At 38.1% G+C, this 19,046-nt stretch overlaps 2 protein-coding genes across 3 annotated transcripts; one reads left to right on the plus strand and one right to left on the minus strand.

The window, feature by feature from the left end:
- Positions 1–254: 254 nt before the first annotated feature.
- On the plus strand, positions 255–7,217 carry LOC103419851 (peptidyl-prolyl cis-trans isomerase CYP59). The gene is made up of 17 exons (XM_070822627.1): positions 255–290; positions 420–473; positions 827–933; positions 1,436–1,540; positions 1,679–1,796; positions 1,968–2,018; positions 2,744–2,835; positions 2,945–3,044; positions 3,484–3,606; positions 3,713–3,790; positions 3,874–3,920; positions 4,024–4,079; positions 4,335–4,375; positions 5,015–5,117; positions 6,067–6,202; positions 6,303–7,076; positions 7,169–7,217. The coding sequence occupies exons 3-17, from the start codon at positions 836–838 to the stop codon at positions 7,194–7,196; spliced, it is 1,950 nt and encodes a 649-aa protein (XP_070678728.1). The 5' UTR covers positions 255–290; positions 420–473; positions 827–835; the 3' UTR covers positions 7,197–7,217.
- A 183-nt stretch (positions 7,218–7,400) lies between these two features.
- Positions 7,401–14,033, minus strand: LOC103435416 (cyclin-T1-3-like). 2 transcript variants are annotated; one of them, XM_008373809.4, is made up of 7 exons: positions 13,873–14,033; positions 11,517–11,831; positions 10,885–10,966; positions 10,381–10,515; positions 9,448–9,623; positions 9,211–9,362; positions 7,401–8,868 (listed from the first exon to the last, which is right to left on the minus strand). In XM_008373809.4, exons 2-7 carry the CDS (start codon positions 11,741–11,743, stop codon positions 7,886–7,888), a joined length of 1,755 nt encoding a protein of 584 aa, XP_008372031.2. In that variant the 5' UTR covers positions 11,744–11,831; positions 13,873–14,033; the 3' UTR covers positions 7,401–7,885. The 2 variants fall into 2 exon arrangements, with proteins under 2 accessions (XP_008372031.2, XP_028958619.1); XM_029102786.2 differs by having other exon boundaries at positions 11,517–11,827; positions 13,873–14,031.
- Positions 14,034–19,046: the final 5,013 nt, after the last annotated feature.

The raw sequence follows: 19,046 nt of genomic DNA on the forward strand, positions 1-19,046 counted from the left end.
ATCACTTTCCCACGCCATACCTTGCATATGAGCCACACTGTATACTTCACTTTAACCATCATTAAAACGGACACAAGAAGTTAAATGCAAAAAAAGCACCCAGGTGGAAGGATCATCATCATTAAAACGGACACAGGAAATTAAAGCCCAATAGTATTTGGGCCACAAACAAAGCCCCATGTTGCAATAAAGGCCCACAGAACAAAGATTTTGTATTTTGGCCCATAAAAGAAAAACCATACCCATCCCTCTCTGCATCCAATTGCTTGGGACGTAACTCGAATAATCGAGTGAGTTCTTCAGACCCCTAATTTCAATCGTGAAATTTCCCGCAAAAATTTGTTGTTCTTTGCTATCTGTTGAGTGTTGAGGGTTTTTCTTAGGTATTTTTCTTCCCATTCTCTGTTGTTGCATCGCAGAAGGCTTACAATAACAGCTCTTCAATCAGCAGCTTCAACAAGGGAAATCGAAAGGTTCGTCAAAACCCAACTGTTATTTTTGGATTTAAAGGATCTTTTTTTTAATGTGGTAGATTAAAGCTGTAATTTTTTGGGGATTTTTTTGGTAATGCAGTATTGGGTTGTTAGAGTTTCAAGCTAATGAATTTTTCCGGGTTTGTTTTCGATATGTAGTGCCCAATTTCTGTTCAAGAATAATGAATTGAAAACAAATTAGTAAATTATTAATTGAAAACGTAAGTTTTGGACTAAAATTTGGTGCAATTTGGATTTTTCAGCTGTATGTAGTGTAATTTGCATCAGGAGGGTTCTGTTTAGCTTCAGTAATTATCAAAAAAGCGAATTGAATTAGTTTTGTTTTAATGCAGTGAGAGACAATGTCAGTGCTTATAGTGACAAGCTTAGGGGAGATAGTTGTGGATTTGCATACAGACAAGTGCCCTCTCACTTGTAAAAACTTCTTGAAGCTCTGCAAGTAAGTCGATATTCATTCTTCACTTGCCCTCTAGTTAATAGCATTTGGTTTACTTTTGGTTTTTGTCACTGATTGATGGCAGGTCGTCGTTATTTCAGCTATGAAACTTGGCAAATAAATCATGATCTAAGGCCTAAGCTTTTTTCTTTATTAGGTTGAATTTCATGTATTTTCTCTCAGCAATCAAATATCTTATTTCTTGATCTATGGATATATGAGCCTTGAGCATAGAAAAGTGGGTTAAGTTGCCCTTTATTTGATGAGTCTTGAGATTCTAGTCAGCTTTGTGTAATTACTAGTTTCTTGTGCAATTGCTTACGTGTTGTTAGAAATATTTTCTGAATTCATAAAGCTTCTTACTTGCCTCAGAATTTTTTGTACATCATCATTGTTATGGCTCATTGGGACATGAATCATAGGTCTTGTATTTATTTAATTTGTATTTTGGCATATCATCTCATTACTATCTTTTTCTCTTTTCTTAACCTTTATCTTGATTCAGGATAAAGTATTATAATGGGTGCCTTTTTCACACGGTTCAGAAGGATTTCACTGCACAGACTGGTGACCCAACTGGAACGGGTTCAGGTGGCGATTCAGTTTACAAGTAAGAATTTGCATGATCTGTTCCATGCAGCAACTTAAGTTGTGTTATGGTTCTCAATTACTCTACTTGACAACAAGTTAAGTGACTAAAGTTTTTAGATTACCGCTCAAATCACCTTGGACCATGTTCTGCTTTCAGATTTTTATATGGTGATCAGGCTCGCTTTTTCAACGATGAGATTCATCTTGATTTGAAGCATTCTAAGACAGGCACTGTTGCGATGGCTAGTGCTGGAGAGAATCTCAATGCTTCTCAGGTATGAGATTAATGTTTTTCTGTTATAAGTTTGTTTTCCCTGCATCAATCTTTTTGAGAAAGGGGTTTTATTGAGTTGAGTTGTGTATCTTTGTAAACTTATGCTTTTGGATGATGAACTTTTAATTTTTCAAAAACATTGGAGTGATGCACTGATTTATTTTTTGTTCAGTTCTACTTGACATTGCGTGATGATCTTGAGTACCTCGATGGGAAGCACACGGTAACTGTCCAGTCCTATCTACAATTGTTTTACTAACTATATGTCTTGGATTTTTTATTACTCAACTCTGTCAACTACACAGAATTTTATTTCTTTTTTAATTCTATGCTGGGTGAATGGATTCTTAGGTCAATTGAGGCATAAAGTTAGATAGGTTCAGACAAGTGAACTAAAGTATTGTGATACGATAGTTTTTTCCGGTCTTAATGTCTTTTAAAATATTATGTCTAAACATGTTAGCAATATTTCTTGGTTTCTACATCTGCTAGTTAAGTGCTGGATTGTGGGAGAGGGATTTCAATCTACTGCTGCACTGCTTAATGTGGAAAATAAAAGTGGTTATCACCTTCCTGTGCATAAGTGCTTATGAGTTTGTGTTTCATATGTGAATTACAGCAAAGCTTCCTGTGCAATAGTGTTCTCTCTGTTTGATGGTTTACATGACTATCCTTCCTTTGTGTGTCTTTATGTAGTGTGTATTAGATATATTTATAATTTTATACTAATAGATAGCCTCTCCAATAAATCTACAAAATAAGCATGCAGATGGCGTATGCCTGTGTGGTGATTATTCAGTTAGTCTACTCCTAAATAAGCCAACGGCAAAGGGGTTTGAAATATAAGCTGAGCTATATATGTTCTCCTGCCTTCTGCTAGTATGGAATTGTTCTCTTTGGTTTTTTGTTTTATGTCCAGCATTATTCAAGCAATGTATGTTATTGCAGGTTTTTGGTGAGATAGCAGAGGGGTTTGAGACATTGACAAGGATCAATGAGGCTTATGTGGATGAGATCAACCGACCCTATAAAAATATCCGGTCAGTTCCTGTTTGGCCTTGCATACATTTTATTTCCTGTTTGTCTCGATCTAGATTCTAGATTGACTTCCCTTTCCCTTATACTGTCACTTTTTATTTGTGTTGGCAGAATCAAACATACTTACATATTGGATGACCCTTTTGATGATCCTTCACAACTAGCTGAGTTAATTCCTGACGCCTCCCCTGAAGGAAAACCAAAGGATGAGGTAGTGACGTATTGCTATTTTTATTCCATATTTATCGGGTACTATGAAAAACCAAAATAAGATAACAATGAGAAATGTATTCCTCATGACACTTGAAATCATGCATTCTTCGATAGCAATGCATGGTTGTGGATCTGCAGCATAAACACAGGCCTCCTATTTTGGCTAATTCTGATCAACTTTAGGATGTGAACGGTAATTGTTTTATATTCCACCCTTACATATGGGTCTCTCTCCATCACTGGGCCGTTGAACATTTAAATCCAGCTTTTATTGGAAAAGTTCAGTTGTAGGGATCCGAATCAGAATCTTATTCTTTGATAGTTGATACCATGATAAGTTTGTTAGTTAACCACCATTCCCAAAAGCTTAAGCTGAGCTGACAATTAATATATATTAAAAAATTGTCAATGTTCTTACTCATCTCCATCCTGGCTAGGTTGATGATAATGTGCGGCTTGAAGATGATTGGGTTCCTCTGGATGAACAATTAGGTCCACAAGAACTTGAAGAGCGTCTTCGTGCCAAAGACGCACATTCCAGTGCGGTTGTGCTAGAGAGTGTAAGCACCTCAATCATTATCCCATCCTTCTAGTTTCAGAGTGAGCTGTTGTGTAATCACATGTTAATCCTCTTTTACCATTTTGCTTGTCATATCTGTACAACAGATTGGGGATATTCCTGATGTTGAGATAAAACCTCCCGACAATGTGCTTTTTGTTTGTAAATTGAATCCAGTCACTGAAGTAAGTAGCGTTTCCTTTCCCATTTCATAGTCTAACTTGTGGAGTGGTGCATGTAATTTTTGCTCTGGTTGCTTTTGATGCAGGATGAGGATTTGCACACAATTTTTTCGCGTTTTGGAACTGTTCAAGCGTAAGTATTGACCTTGTTTGTTCATTATTGATAGACTTTGGGGTTGGTGGATTAGGGATTGTAAAGTTGTGTATGTAATGTAATGATATGTGAATGATGGCAGGGCTGATATAATTCGTGATTTCAAGACTGGAGATAGCTTATGCTATGCATTCATAGGTGAGTATTTTATTTCTGTTTGTAATAGGAAATACACTATCTCTTGACTGTTATGCTGGAGAATGTAGGTTTTAGCACCTTTGTTTGATGAGTCTTCGGACCGATATTTCTGTTTCACAATTTAGTTATCCACCTTAATGCTCTTTGTCCTACTTATGTTCATCTTTCTCTTTATTCTCTTTTAAACTTTTTTGAATTAATATTCATATTTCTAAGAATGAAATCTAATCACTATGATATATTTTGTAATGCCAGAATTTGAGACCAGAGAAGCATGCGAACAAGCATATTTTAAGGTACTGTGAAAGAAATAAATGTACTTACATGTTGAATCTAACATGCATCTTCTGCCTGCATACCTGCCATTCCTAGTTCGTGCTCCAATCATTTCATTCTTATTTTAGTTCTTAGCTATAGTCAGTAACAACTTTTATAGAGTTCATTATGATTGAAATCTTGTAGTTATGATTATGGGAAGAAAAAAAAAAAGAGAAACTTTGTTGCCCTACCAACAAACCCCTTGACATTTTTCTGATTCACTCTATACATTTAAAAGAAACCTAATGAAAGGGGCTTGAAAACTTTGAGTTTGAATCAAAAGGACAAAAATGTGTTGTAAGTGAATAGTACAAGGAGTGACTTTTTAGAGTAAAAATGTCCTTTTCATTAAAAGTGAACAGTACTGGGAGTGTTTTGATTTAATACCCTTATCTATTGCATTTCCACGTGCATTTTTAAGGCATGCTCAGATAGTCCTTTCCAGTTCGGATTGCAAAGATACTTGTTGCAGAGCTTACGTAAATCTTGCAAATATTTTTGGCTTCTCTTCTCATCTGGATGCAGTTCCATTAAAAAATAAAGAATGAAATCATTAGAATTTATGTTTTGTATGAACCCATTTTGCTTTGCTCGTCTTGTATGATTTCTTTTTGTAGATGGATAATGCTTTGATTGACGACCGGAGAATACATGTGGATTTTAGTCAAAGTGTTGCAAAACTGTGGTCCCAGTACAGGCGCAAAGATCAAAATGGCAAAGGTATAGACTTTAAGGCATGCAGAAAACTCATATGTTGGGTTTCTTTTTGGCCATTTTTTCAATATGTGCTCAGAAGAAGCTTGCTTAATCACCTGCTACTTGAGGGAATGGTTTGAATATCTTTTTGTATGCTATTGTTTTTTCTGTTCATTATGTGTTATTGTTTACTCGTCCTTTTTTTCTTTTTTTGACTATCATTATCAATTAGGCCTACATGTGGCAAAATCGAAGTGGACCTATGAAAAGCAACTTAGCCAACATATGGACTCGTTTATTGTGCTGTGTAATGAATAGCACGAACTTCATATGTCATAGTTGTGAAAAAAAATTTGTAGCTTGCCCTAAAAAAATAATTGATTGTAGATGTAAAATATCAGTAATAGGCTGTGCAAGTTTATTTTCTTGCATGATGGAATATCCAGAAGTTGTTTCATTCTTGTGGTCTTTGTTGTATCATGTACCATGGTAAGTCTCAATGTATCGGCCTTTAGCTGGCAAAATACGGAAAAAAAAGAATGTAAACATGTAAATTTAAAATGAGTTAGTAATATCTTGGATCAATCATGTTGTAAAGTGGTAAGTTTTCATGCAACCTATATTTGTTTGATTACTACCTGAATGAGGAAGTAGTTATTCGGCTGACAGATCAATATAGATATGCTTATATGCTGTAGGCACCTAGATGGTTCGGAGTTGAGTTTCGGGTTATGATGTTCTGATTAAAATAATTAAAATACGGTAAATTAAAGATGAAATTGGAGAAATAAATGATTTATAAATTCGTTGGATGCCTTTTTATTGGAAGGAATTTGCTATATGATCTTTGGTTTTAGTGAAATTCCTGGATTTATTGTCAAAAGGTGTCCTGTATTTGAAATTGCATTGAATCCTTTCTCCTCTAATTCGAAAACCTGGGAGTTAATCGAGTTCTATGTTTTTGTGGTTGTAGGCAAAGGTTGCTTCAAATGTGGTGCACTTGATCACATTGCCAAGGATTGCACCGGTGATCCTGCCAACAAACAGCAACCTCAAAAGTACATATTGAAGGATGATAATGTACAGCGTGGTGGTGGCAAAAACTCCAGGTTGGTAATCTTTCATGCTCTCTCTCTCTCTCACACACACCCACTCACACACACACACATCATATAAATATATATATCTGATATCAACTTGTTCTTGTAGTTATGATATGGTATTTGATGGAGACACTCCAGAAAGTCCAAGGCAAGAGAAGAGAAGTCAGGGTCACAATAATGACCGTGGACTTGAGAAACAAAGGATGAATAGGCAGAGTTCCGAGGACCTAAGGCGTAGGGATCGAGAAAATAAAGACTCAAGTTATAGGGAGAGGCACAGTGACAGAAGTAGAGGGTACATAGAGGATTCAAGTCGAGACAGTAAAGCAAATCGATCCAGTGGAAGCAGAAGTGGTCGAGATCATCTTGAAGAGGGAAGGGATAGAGAAAGGCGTAAGGACAGACAAAGAGACACAGATGATAAAACAGATCAGCGTGAGAGCAGATATGGAGATGATACCTATGCAGACAGGAGGGGTGATAGAGATTACAGAAAGAGGAGTGCAGATAGTGATAGAGAGAATCATAAGGAGAGGCAGGGAAATATAGATGATAAGATCGATCAGCTGGGGAGTGGAAAGAGAAATGCAGATGGTGGTGAGAGGGGTGAGGTAAAATACAGGAGTGCAGATAGTGATAGACTAGCGGAACGGAGTAGTGACAGAGAGTACAGAAAGAGAAGTGCAGCTGATGATAGCCTTCGAGAAAAGAGGGACAATGGAGATTATAGAAAGAGAAGTGTAGAGAGGAGGGATGAAACAGACTATAAAAAGAGGCATGCAGATGGTGACCGTCGAGACAAGAGAGACGAGCCAGTCCATAAGAAAAGAAGTGCAGATGTTGATGCCTATAGAGCTACAAGGGATAGAGAACATAGAAGGTGATAATGGCATCTTGATCCCGAGAAAAACTTTTCATGATGTATAATTTTGACCTCCGAATATCGACTCAGACTTGTTTTTCTTTTTGCAGCAATGTACTTTTGTACCAAAGAAATTAAAAACTTTGGAGTTGGCATCTAGGTCTGTGTCTGAATTTCTGAATCAATTCGTTACAGAGGGCGAAAAATTATGGTGTTTGGTATTAATCCCGCTATTTGAAAGTGAATAATTATTGGCACTACAAAGAAGTCATTTCGCACTCTCAAGTGCAAATATATAAATCCCACCTCGGAAAAGTGAGCATGTAAGAAAAAATAGGTTCCTTTGGAATGTAACAGGAGCAAATATTTATGAATTATGACCGAGTTTCAATGTCTGAATCGTTTAGAAAAGATATCCAAAAGGGTTTCTTGTCTATTTTTACTGCTATGATTCTACAATAAAATTATCATCATTTGAACTATCGTACACAGTTTACATCCAAACTTGTTTAGTAAGACGTGAGATTCAAAAGGAACCTGTAAACTAAGTCCTTTTGGGGCTTTCATGAGCCTCTTCGACATTTCTCAATGGCCGAGGATGTTGTCTACATGGAGGCAGGTCAAAAACATCAAACGACGGAGCCTCAGAGCACACAAGCACAAACACGACTTCATATTCCTTTGGAGAATAACCGTTGGCAAAAATATTTGCAGCAGCTTGCCTGTATCCATGATCATCACCAAAGAAATCGCAAAAATCTTGGACGTGAACAGAAATTGAGGGCTGAACAAAAACCTCTGGCGAGCAGCAGGCATGAAACACCACCTCATAGATGATTCTCATGTGCATGTCTTTTGTTATCTCTTTCTGTGTGGCCAGCCCGACCCACTCTGTTGTGATCATCTGTATAATCACTGTGATTGCGGTGAGCACGGTGATCATCTGGTGGGCTTCCTGCCCTTCTCTTGCGACTGCTTGATTTGGGTGAATGAAATTCATGTCCAGAATCAAGTGCCGATACCTCACCTTCTTCTATATTGTTTAATTGTGGTCCATCTCCAAGTTCTGGTCTATTTGAGGGCTTTGGCCAGCTTTGCCTCCGGTCTCGCTTGTTTTTCTCACTCCCCGAAGCCAGTTCAATACCATCTTCCAGTTCTCTCTCAATCAAATCATCCTCATCCAGAACATCTGTCTTTCGAGTGACATCGGCAACAGATTTCCTTCGTTTCTCCAGTGCTGCCCTTACCTTGTCCTTGTCAATTTTTTTGATAGCTTCCTGAGGTGATCGGCCGTGTGCACTTTGCCTATTATCCAGATTTCGGCCAAAATGTTTATCCTTTGGTTCCCATCCTTCCCTTGTTTCACCTTTCCCGATATTGCTCTCTCTTTCTTGACCATCTTCACTACGTCCCTCTGATACAAACCTTGATGCATTTTGAGCTTCACCCATCTTCTCCTGGTGCCGCGCTTCAGGGGGTTGAATATCTTTCACTTCAGCATTCATATTCTGCTCCAAGGCACCTTTCAATTCAACGTTTCTGTAGTCATTATTTTGACTTTGGGTAATTCTAGCAGGTCCACCATTCTCAACATATGAATGCTCAGACCCTTGCCTCGACGCTAGCTTTGAGGTTCCAGGTCTTGTACTTCCAGCCTGCAAGTAACTGTTGCCAGTTGCTTGTTCATCATTGCTAGTCGCAGGTTTTGCAGAAGCCTGGTGATTAGCACCACTCACTGAACTTCCTTCAACTTCATTGGAAGGCGGTAACCGATTTTGTTCATATAGTTCCAGCATTTGATTGCTAACCTCTGCAGAAATAATGATCAATTAAAACTCATACCAACATACTAAAACTGACACCAACATATTAATAAAGAATCCTACAAAAAGAATCCTAACTAATAGTTTAGACAAGATCACAAGATTGTACAAAGGTAGGAGGGAAGGAGAGAAGAAGAGATTTCACTACTTTCCGAAACATTTTCTGTGCTATGGATTGATTCGACAGTGATTAACAAAAAGAATAAGAGGGCCAAAAGTAATGAAAGAGTGATGGAGTAAATTCATCAGATGAAGAAAAAGAAGGATGGCAAGGAACAATTTTGATTGCTCTGCAGCATCACTTATTGAAATAAAGCAAGGACACCCACCCTCCAATTGGCGTGGGGTGACATCAAACTCTTGCCACCAGACCTTCTCGCCATCTGATGGAAGCTTTACTTTGAGGAACTTAGCAGCAAGAAAAATGGCACCAGCCGCAATGTGGTGGGGCTTAAATTGCAGGCAAAGTGATGTCCGAAGTCTGCATGCCACATACCAAGTTCAAGCAAGAAGAAACTGAAGAAAGCCCAAGAACAAGAAAGACAGATGAACTAGGAGATCCATACCCATCATTTACAAAATTCCATGCAACTTGGGCAAGGGCATTTTGAGCTACTTTGAATTTCTTTATTGCCTCAACCAGGGGTTTATACGGATGGTGTACATTAAAATCGAAAGCAAGGGTTCCAAGAACAACCCTCTCTCCTAGTAAAATTAATTCTTTCTGCTGTTCGTATACCTCCTGCATAATCATTGCAAACGTATGAATAAACTAAGCAATTACAAAGAATGAAAGAGAAGTAATTGCATAACAAAACAAACAATAAACTAAATATCGGATTTGGATAGAGTGCGCATATCTGGGGAACATCCAAAAGTAAGTTCTTTAAATAAAATAAATAAAAGAATGAAAGGGGGAAAAGTTGTTGGAGCGTGTTGAGAGTGAATCCAACATTGGAGAAAGGAGGGACCTTGCATGTGCTTATAAGTAGTTGGGCTACTCTCCATATTGCCAATTGGTTTTATGGTGGAACCCCAACTACTTATAAGTCCATGGTGGAACCCCAAAATCCGGTGTTGGATTCACTTCAACAAAAGCAACATAGACATGTGAGGTAGACAGGATAAAAGAATAATTAAAATGAAAAATAGAAAAGTAACATGGAGGTGTGAGGTAGACGAGAAAAAGCAAGTTGGTTTTTCAATCTATGTGATTTAGCAGCTGACTACACATTACTATTGCAACATGGGTACGCAGAGTCTTTGTACTTAACCTATAGATAGCACTTAGATATGGTATAACAGAGGGCTGATAGTAAGCAGCTGAGAACTTGGGGGAAACAATAGACAAGAAGAGTAATGGTTCGAATCTCAGAATTATCTTTTTAAAAATTAGGAAGACCTAAACAAATAGAATCAGCAACATCAAATAAATGTTTTTGATTGATAAAAGTACAGCAATGCCAGGTACAAGAACTAAGTGATAAGTTGATAACTACCTTTTGCTTGATTCTATGAACTGCTGCAGGATCCTTTTTATGAATAATTTCATATGAGACAAGAATAACATCTTTCAGTGGCCTGGGAGTTTCTTCAACCTTCCCAGCGAGAAACATACACACCGTTGCGATGGTCTGCATAACAGTATTACAGAATTTAGTGAAGTACAATAAAAACTTCCCTTTTTCAGTAATAGGATTCATTTCTCTATTACTTGTTAGATGGGAACTTCGTGCATTTTCAACTTAGAGTATGAAATTTTCCTATTTATTCAACCTTCCCTTAAAGGATCTCATCTGTCTCAAATCCTGACAGACAAGATACTTTAAGGGGCCTCTGGGGGTGCGCTAATGTGTGTAGGCGTCAATTATGAAACAGGTATAAACAAGTGTGTTAAAAAAAAAAAAAAATGAAACAGGTACACAATTACATATTAGTTTAATGATAACTTAGATATAAGAAATCATAGGGGTTGGGGGCCATTCAAGGTTGTTCATACTCACCCATCTATCATTCTTTGCATGGGATTGGCAAAGGAAGAATCGGTGGCAGAAAATTATGGCCGTCGCAATTGTTACCTGAGGTCTGCATAAAAAAATGTTCAGGTTCAGAAATTATTATCATAAATTATGCGGTAGAATTTAAGTCACAACAGAAATTGGTATCAAATCTACAATGATACTCAGTTCCAATCACTAATATGCTCCTAGAGTTAAATACCAAAATATTGAGTAAAACTGAATTCAATATTTATTTAGGTTTTAGAAGTTAAAAAACATTTTGTAAGGAAACTAGTGAAAGGAATAGAATATTCAGTGCTCATGACTAGCCTTTTAAAAGCCATCTAATTTTTCGTATGTACATATACAGAATATAATGACCTTCAGCAAGGTGTCAGAAAACACAATTACTGTTAACTAACATTGTATGTTATAAGTATATTAAGGCACTGAAACATCAAAGCTCTCATCCACACCCAAAGCTAGATTATCAATTCCTTTTCAACAGGGTATAATAAAGGAAAATGCACAAAGGTTTAGATAAAAAACATAGAATGACAATCAAACAACGGTAACACTATTAGTTTGGAGATAACAAGTGAAGGAAGAGAAATTTATGGATAAGGCTTACTCACACTTTAAGTCTCATCCCCAGGTCTTGTAAAAAAGTACAGTATGACTTGCGCAGATATGCCTCTTTTTTTAAGTCAATGCCATCTTGTTTAGATGGAGAGTTTTCTTCAATTTCCTTCCTGGAAAAATACCAATTGGCTCCTTCTTCTGATATGTCATGAGCTTGTTTATAGGAACCACTTTCACTCATTCCATAATTAGAGGAATCACCAGACAAGAAAGAAGCCATATATATCTCTGTTCACCACTTAAAAATGTATATGACATAGACAGTTCATAGTTCAGTGCTAAAACTGTGAACAAATAACAGAATCTTCCTGCCAATAATAGGTCATCAACAAAAGTCAGGAAGGTGTCTTAAGAATATCACAAATGGGAATCAAAGAAAAGGCAAGACATGAACACATGTTACTTTATCATTAAGTAGGAAGCATCTCAATGGTATTATTCTTCCAACTTTTGTTTATTAGCATTACTTGTGTTTTGGATGTGTGTTTTACTGGGGAAGAAAAGTCACAAACAGCTACTGCCTGAACATAAGTTAAGACGGCACATAGTTTTTTTATTTAGGAAGAGTTAAGACAGCAGATAGTTGCATACATAGTTACATACTATTTTCTATAGTCTAATTGTTGTTCTGGATTATGTCCACTGTTAGATAGTGTATTGCTTTCTATATTGATTAGTCTACTTGATAATTATGGCCGTGAGCAACTTATCTATAGTGGTCGTACAGTATCTTGGCTTTAATAAAAATTTATTTCTTATTTTAAAGACAAATATATAGGGCCACAATAAAGCTCAAGAGAAAACTTAATAGGGCGTGTTGTGTGATCGTTGTATACCACTAAAGTTTAAGGGAAAATTTTATAGGATGGCAATAAAGCCAACAATGCTTTATAGCACGGAATCTTGGGTGGTCAAAAAGCAACAAGTACAAAAAATGAGTGTAACAGAAATGAGAATGCTTCGTTGGATGAGTGGGCACGCGAGAAAGGATAGGATTAAAAACGAGGATATCCGAAGTAAAGAAGGAGTGGCTGCAATTGAAGATAAGATGAGAAAAAATCGGTTAAGATGGTTTGGACACGTGAACCGAAGACCTATAGGTGATCCGGTTAGAAGATGCGACTATGAGACAGAGGCTCATGGCAAAAGGGGTAGAAGAAGACCTAGGAAGACTTGGAAAGATACTATAAGAAAAGATATGGAGTACTTGAAGCTAACGGAAGACTTGACGCAAAATTGAGTGTAGTGGCGTTCTAGGATTCATTAAGCCAAACCAAGATCCAAAAGAAGATTTTGATCCATTACACAATGAAGGGATCCATATTCCAATCACACTAAATATGAAAAAAAACTCATAAGCAACACATTATGAGCAAACAAAAAGCAAAGATAATAGCATGCACACATATGATAAAGAAGTATAAAAAGTTTAAAACAGTCACCCAATCCATCCTTTTGAAATCCTATGACAACCGCTCTTATCTCTATACATGGTAATGAAAATACTTCCACAACATAACTTTTGAAAGTCCACGTTTTCATGTATCAAGAATCCCTCACTTCCAATCACAAAACAAGACCAGTTCCACTACCAAAGATTTATAAACCCTATAATAGTTTTATATAAGAGGTCGTAACAAGCTCTATCATATGACCTATATCTTTGTTTCATTTTAAAATGTTCAAAGCACACCAAATTATATGGAAGACTAATTTCCAGAATCAAAATAACTATTCATCCACTTCTCAGGACTGCCTCAATCCTAATCAAGGTTCAGAAGCATACAGAGTGGAGCAATTTATTAAATTTCAGAAAATGCAAAAGAAACCCAATAATTACCACACAACACAATTTATACATGCATTCCTTATCACTAAGAATCTCTTAAGCTACAAAGACCAAAAGGTGTACCTGGAAACCAAAAAATAAAAAGCTCACTAAAGAAACAGTGTACTCGTCTTGCACATTGTCATCTCATTCAATAAACAACCAGATTAAAAAAATATAAAACTCTTTTTAAAGGTAAATTCATTAAATTTTGATACTAATTGAATAAAATAAAACCAACATAAGGATATATGGCTAAAAAGCATTATCAAAAACCCCTAATTTTTTCAAATTATCGAAGGGAAAAGGAAAAGGATGCACACAAATTCCGCCAAAGTCAATCACTTTTCTATCGAAACCGAAAAGACCCGATATTTGGTGTGCGTGAAGTAGCAATTAACCCTAAATTTCATACAATTTCCTTAAACAATAAACAGGATCAAATACTACGATTCGTGGGATGGAATTAAATAGTGGAAACAGAAAAGAAGAAAAAAAAAAGTTAAACGAGGGATTGTTACCTTGAATTGACGAAGACAAAGAGCAGTAGGGCAGGAAAGTTGGCGAATTTTCCCAATTCGAATTTCGAAGCTAGGGTTTTGTGGTGTGGAGCGAGAGCAAGAGGGAGAGACAGAGATCGATGTTTCAGTGTTTTGAGGGCCACCCTTTGGCTTTCCTCTTTTGTTTTGGTTTTGGTTCCTTTTATTTATTTTCCTTTTTTTACTTCTCGTTGCTCTATTAAAAAAATTTAAAAAAATATTATTCGTTATGTATTTAACAGGGATTTTAAAAGATTTTATTAAAAATATCGGAGAGTTCGATCATGATATTTTACAAATAAATTTTAGTTTAACTAGAATTTTAGAAGAGTTTATATGACAGTCGTTGTATTATCGAACTACTATTTAAGATATTCGAACTTAAGATTTCTTCTTGTTTGTACCATACTTGACCAATCCCGAAACTACTGAGCACCGGTCAACGTTATACCGTCAAGGACCCAGAAAAGTTTCCCTCCAACCAGGAGGCCAATCACAGTGCGACACGTGTCGACATCAGAAGCCAATCATAACGCGACACGTGTCAACATCAGAAGCCAATCATAACATGACACGTGTTAATGTCTGAATGAAACTAGAAACTCTCTTCTATAAATAGAGATCATTCTCTTACACTATTTCCTAATGTCATTTGTACTAAATCATTCACTAGTACTCACAAAAGGAGAGCCTGAACCTATGTACTTGTGTAAACCCTTCACAATTAATGAGAACTCCTATACTCCATAGACGTAGTCAATCTTGTGTTTGCTTCACTGTCTCTATCCATTTACATACTTATCCACACTAGTGACCGGAGCAATCTAGCGAAGGTCGCAAACTTAACACTTTATGTTGTACCAAAGTCCTCACTGATTTTGTGCATCAACATTTGGCGCCGTCTGTGGGAACGACACTTATTCCCACTCTTTTTAGCTTTGCCAAACTAGTTTCCACCATTCATATACTCTCTTTTGACCAGACATCCCTTTCCAACATGGGCAACGAAGGAAGCCACAGCACACAGAATGACACCCCTCTTACACCTAGTGCGAAGCAACGAAAGAAAGAAGGAAAGAGGGTTGCTCTTCAAGCTAAAGTCGATGAGCTAGAAGCTCAGAACAATAAGATAGCAATGAAAAATGAGGTTCTCCAGGAGCAGTATAAGAAGCTCCACAAAACTAGGCGTACTCAAACATGCAAGCTCGTTGCCCCTGTGGACATCAACCATTATCTGGGTGCCCCCCAACACTGAGGGTCACCTCCCTTCGACATGGGTTTCCCTAATGAGGAGCGAGCTAATCATCAAAACATTGATCAACATGAGACTTCTCTCAACCCAGATGCTTCGACCCGAAGTAGAAGAAGTGGAGGAAGACACCTCCTTGCAGAAGGGTTGGAAGGATCGAAAGTCGTTTATCATGACTTCCGAGACTTCCTAAAGCAACGTCGAGAGAATCCCCTCCACATATGCTCGAATATCAATGACCCAAGGGTTTCTGAAAGACTCGGTGCCCTCCCACGACCCAGGTCAGCTGCCAATCTAGGGAATGAACGACATGTCTCAGAGGAACATGAAAGTACGGGGGACTCTGAGGTATTCCGACAAACTCGCCCTAGAAGTCAATACGGTGAGTCCAAGAAAAAACCACATGCCCATGCTCCAACTTTCCTACTTCCAAGAGGCGATAGAAACTTACGAAAGAAAATTCCAGTGGTACATAACTCCATTCATGACCCCCTTGTCCTACATCTTATTGAGGAAGTAAACAAGTTGAAGGCCGAAAGTCAAGCCAAGATACCTGACTGGAACTAACCCAGGCCTAGCCCTCTCACAAGAAGGATCATCGACACCCCCTTCAAGCGAAAACAAAACAAAAGCTTAGTTTACAACTCTATGCTGGAAGGGATGACCCAATTGAACACCTTAACCTCTTTGAATCCACCATGACATATCGGATGCACACCGACGAAGAGCGATGTCTTCTCTTCCCCTCCACCCTCTCTGGCGGAGCTTTAAACTGGTATTTCCGTCTTCCACCTGAGACAGTAGACTCATTTGATGAATTGAGGAAACTGCTTGTCTCTCAACACATCTTCCAGACCGATCACTTGCATTCTGCAGATGACTTGTACACTATTCACTAGAAGCCAGACGAGTCACTACGAGAGTATGCCGGTCGCTTCAGCCATGAGTATTCTCGCTGCGCTGAGGCATATGACAAGACCGCCCTTAAGGCCTTCACGGCAGGCCTACGTGATTGTTTCTTCAAGTACATGATCAATGCCAACACTTGGAAGACTTACTTTGAGGTGATGGCACATGCTTACAACCACGCCTCCGCCGAAGCAAGGACATACCAATGGAACCCCCATATAGTTAACCCCTATCAACAAATGGGAAGTGGAAGTCAAGTTCTACCAAGTGAGGAGATATTGGCCATTCAGACATCCATTGCATCATCTCCTGCCTCATTTAGCTACTCGCTAAGTCACCAAACGTATTTGTCTTTTGGTAAGAGGAAGGATTTTTACTCTCAGCAAGCCTATTACAACAAGAGGGATAAAAGTTCGTATCAAGACAACCAGGGGTGAACGTACCGTCGACTATTATGACTATGGGGCCAAGCCTCACTCTTTCAAAGTGGAGGACTAGGTATTGAAGAAATGCTATTATAAGAAGGCATACACATTACAAATGTTTTGACTCTCAACCGCTTGAGATCTTTTGTCACATAAGTCATTCGGCAAATATTTAAAGAAGAGGGAATTCAGACAACTTCTTCTGAGTCTTTTGCGTTCCTAGCACTAGAACAGTTGGTCTACGCTGACCTACCCTTATACTCTAACTCAGAGCTTCAACATGCTTACTTTGACACAAAGTATGTGATACTAAGTGTTACAACCAACATGGTTCACATATCAAAAGCATGGATCCCTTCATGCATAGCAAAAATTCATAAGCATCACTCATATCAATCAACATAAACATCATACATTCCAACACATTCATACATAAACATCATACATTCCAACACATTCATACATAAACATCATACATTTCAGCACATCCATACATAAGCCAACTATGCTTCGAAAGGGTTCAACATACTTTGTGTCTTTGACACTCACTACAATGTGCCTCGACACCTTGCCCTTATTCTCACCAACCATGTGATGAAATGTGAAGAAGGAACTCATCTTCATGCCACAAACCAGGTGATGAAATGTACAACTCGTACTCTCCTTCATGCCATCAACCAGGTGATGAAATGTACAACCCGTACTCTAATATCATTTGGCAACTTGCCACTCATGCCACCAACCAGGTGAAGAAGGAACTCATCTGCATGCCACCAACCAGGTGATGAAATGTACAACTCGTACTCTTCTTCATGCCACCAACCAGATGATGAAATGTACAACCCGTACTGTAATATCATTTGGCAACTTGCCATTCATGCCACCAACCAGGTGAAGAAGGAACTCATCGTCGTGCCACCAACCAGGTGATGAAATGTACAACTCGTACTCTAATATCATTTGGTAACTTGCCACTCATGCCACCAATCAGGTGAAGAAGGAACTCATTTTCATGCCACAAACCAGGTGATGAAATGTACAACCCGTACTCTCCTTCATGCCACCAACTAGGTGATGAAATGTACAACCAGTTCTCTAATATCATTTGGCAACTTGCCACTCATGCCACCAACCAGGTGAAGAAGGAACTCATCTTCATGCCACCAACCAGGTGATGAAATGTACAACCCGTACTCTCATTCATGCCACCAACCAGGTGATGAAATGTACAACCCGTACTATAATATCATTTGGCAACTTGCCATTCATGCCACCAACCATGTGAAGAAGGAACTCATCCTCGTGCCAACAACCAGGTGATGAAATGTGATGAAGGAGTTCACCTTCATATCACCAACCAAGTGAAGAAAGCAACCCACCATTCATTCCACCTACCAGAAGACGAGTGGTACAACTTGTACATGTGAACTCCTAGCATTCACAAATAATAAAAAATCATCAAGCTTGACAACTCAACTAGGGGAACACTTATGTCCAACAAGAGTTATAGTCACCAACAAAGTCTTATTGCAAGCCAACAACAACTTCAGTGCATGACATACGAAGATTAAGTTATTCAGCCCTCTTGCATCTGCTTCAGACATTTCCACTCTGTAACAATGCAAACACTACAACTCGTAGAAAGCTTCACACTCTTGATCAAGACAGTGTGAAGCAAAACCAATTTATGGTGCCAACAAGAGCTACATCAAAGGAGTTCAACCACAATTCTCAAAAGTTTCACACACTCTTGATCAAGACAATGTGAAGCAAAACCAATTTATAGTGCCAACAAGAGCTTCATCAATGGAGGACAACCATAATTCTCAAAAGCTTCACACACTCTTGATCAAGATAGTGTGAAGCAAAACCAATTTATGGTGCCAACAAGAGCTTCATCAATGAAGGATAACCACAATTCTCAAAAACTTCACACACTCTTGATCAAGACAGTGTGAAGCAAAACCAATTTATGGTGCCAACAAGAGCTTCATCAATGGAGGGCAACCACAATTCTCAAAAGCTTCACACACTCTTGATCAAGACAGTGTGAAGCAAAACCAATTTATGTTGCCAACAAAAACTTCATCAAATGAGTTCAACCACAACTCTCAAAAGCTTCACACACTATTGATCAAGACAGTGTGAAGCAAAACCAATTTATGGTGCTAACAAGAGCTTCATCAATGGAGGGCAACCACAATTCTCAAAAGCTTCACACACTCTTGATCAAGACAGTGTGAAGCAAAACCAATTTATGGTCCCAACAAAAGCTTCATCAAAGGAGTTCAATCACAATTCTTAAAAACTTCACACACTCTTGATCAAGATAGTGTGAAGCAAAACCAATGTATGGTGCCAACAAGAGCTTCATCAATTGAGGGCAACCACAATTCTCAAAAGCTTCACACACTCTTGATCAAAACAGTGTGAGCAAAACCAATTTATGGTGCCAACAAAAGCTTCATCAATGGAAAACAACTACAATTCTCAAACCTTCGAGGCAAATTCAAGACTGTTCGAAGCAAATTCAATTTATATGGTTCATCCAAACCTTCGACTACTACAAGGTG

The sequence above is a fragment of the Malus domestica genome, chromosome 05 (assembly GCF_042453785.1).
Source record: "Malus domestica chromosome 05, GDT2T_hap1".
Classification (NCBI taxonomy): domain Eukaryota; kingdom Viridiplantae; phylum Streptophyta; class Magnoliopsida; order Rosales; family Rosaceae; genus Malus; species Malus domestica.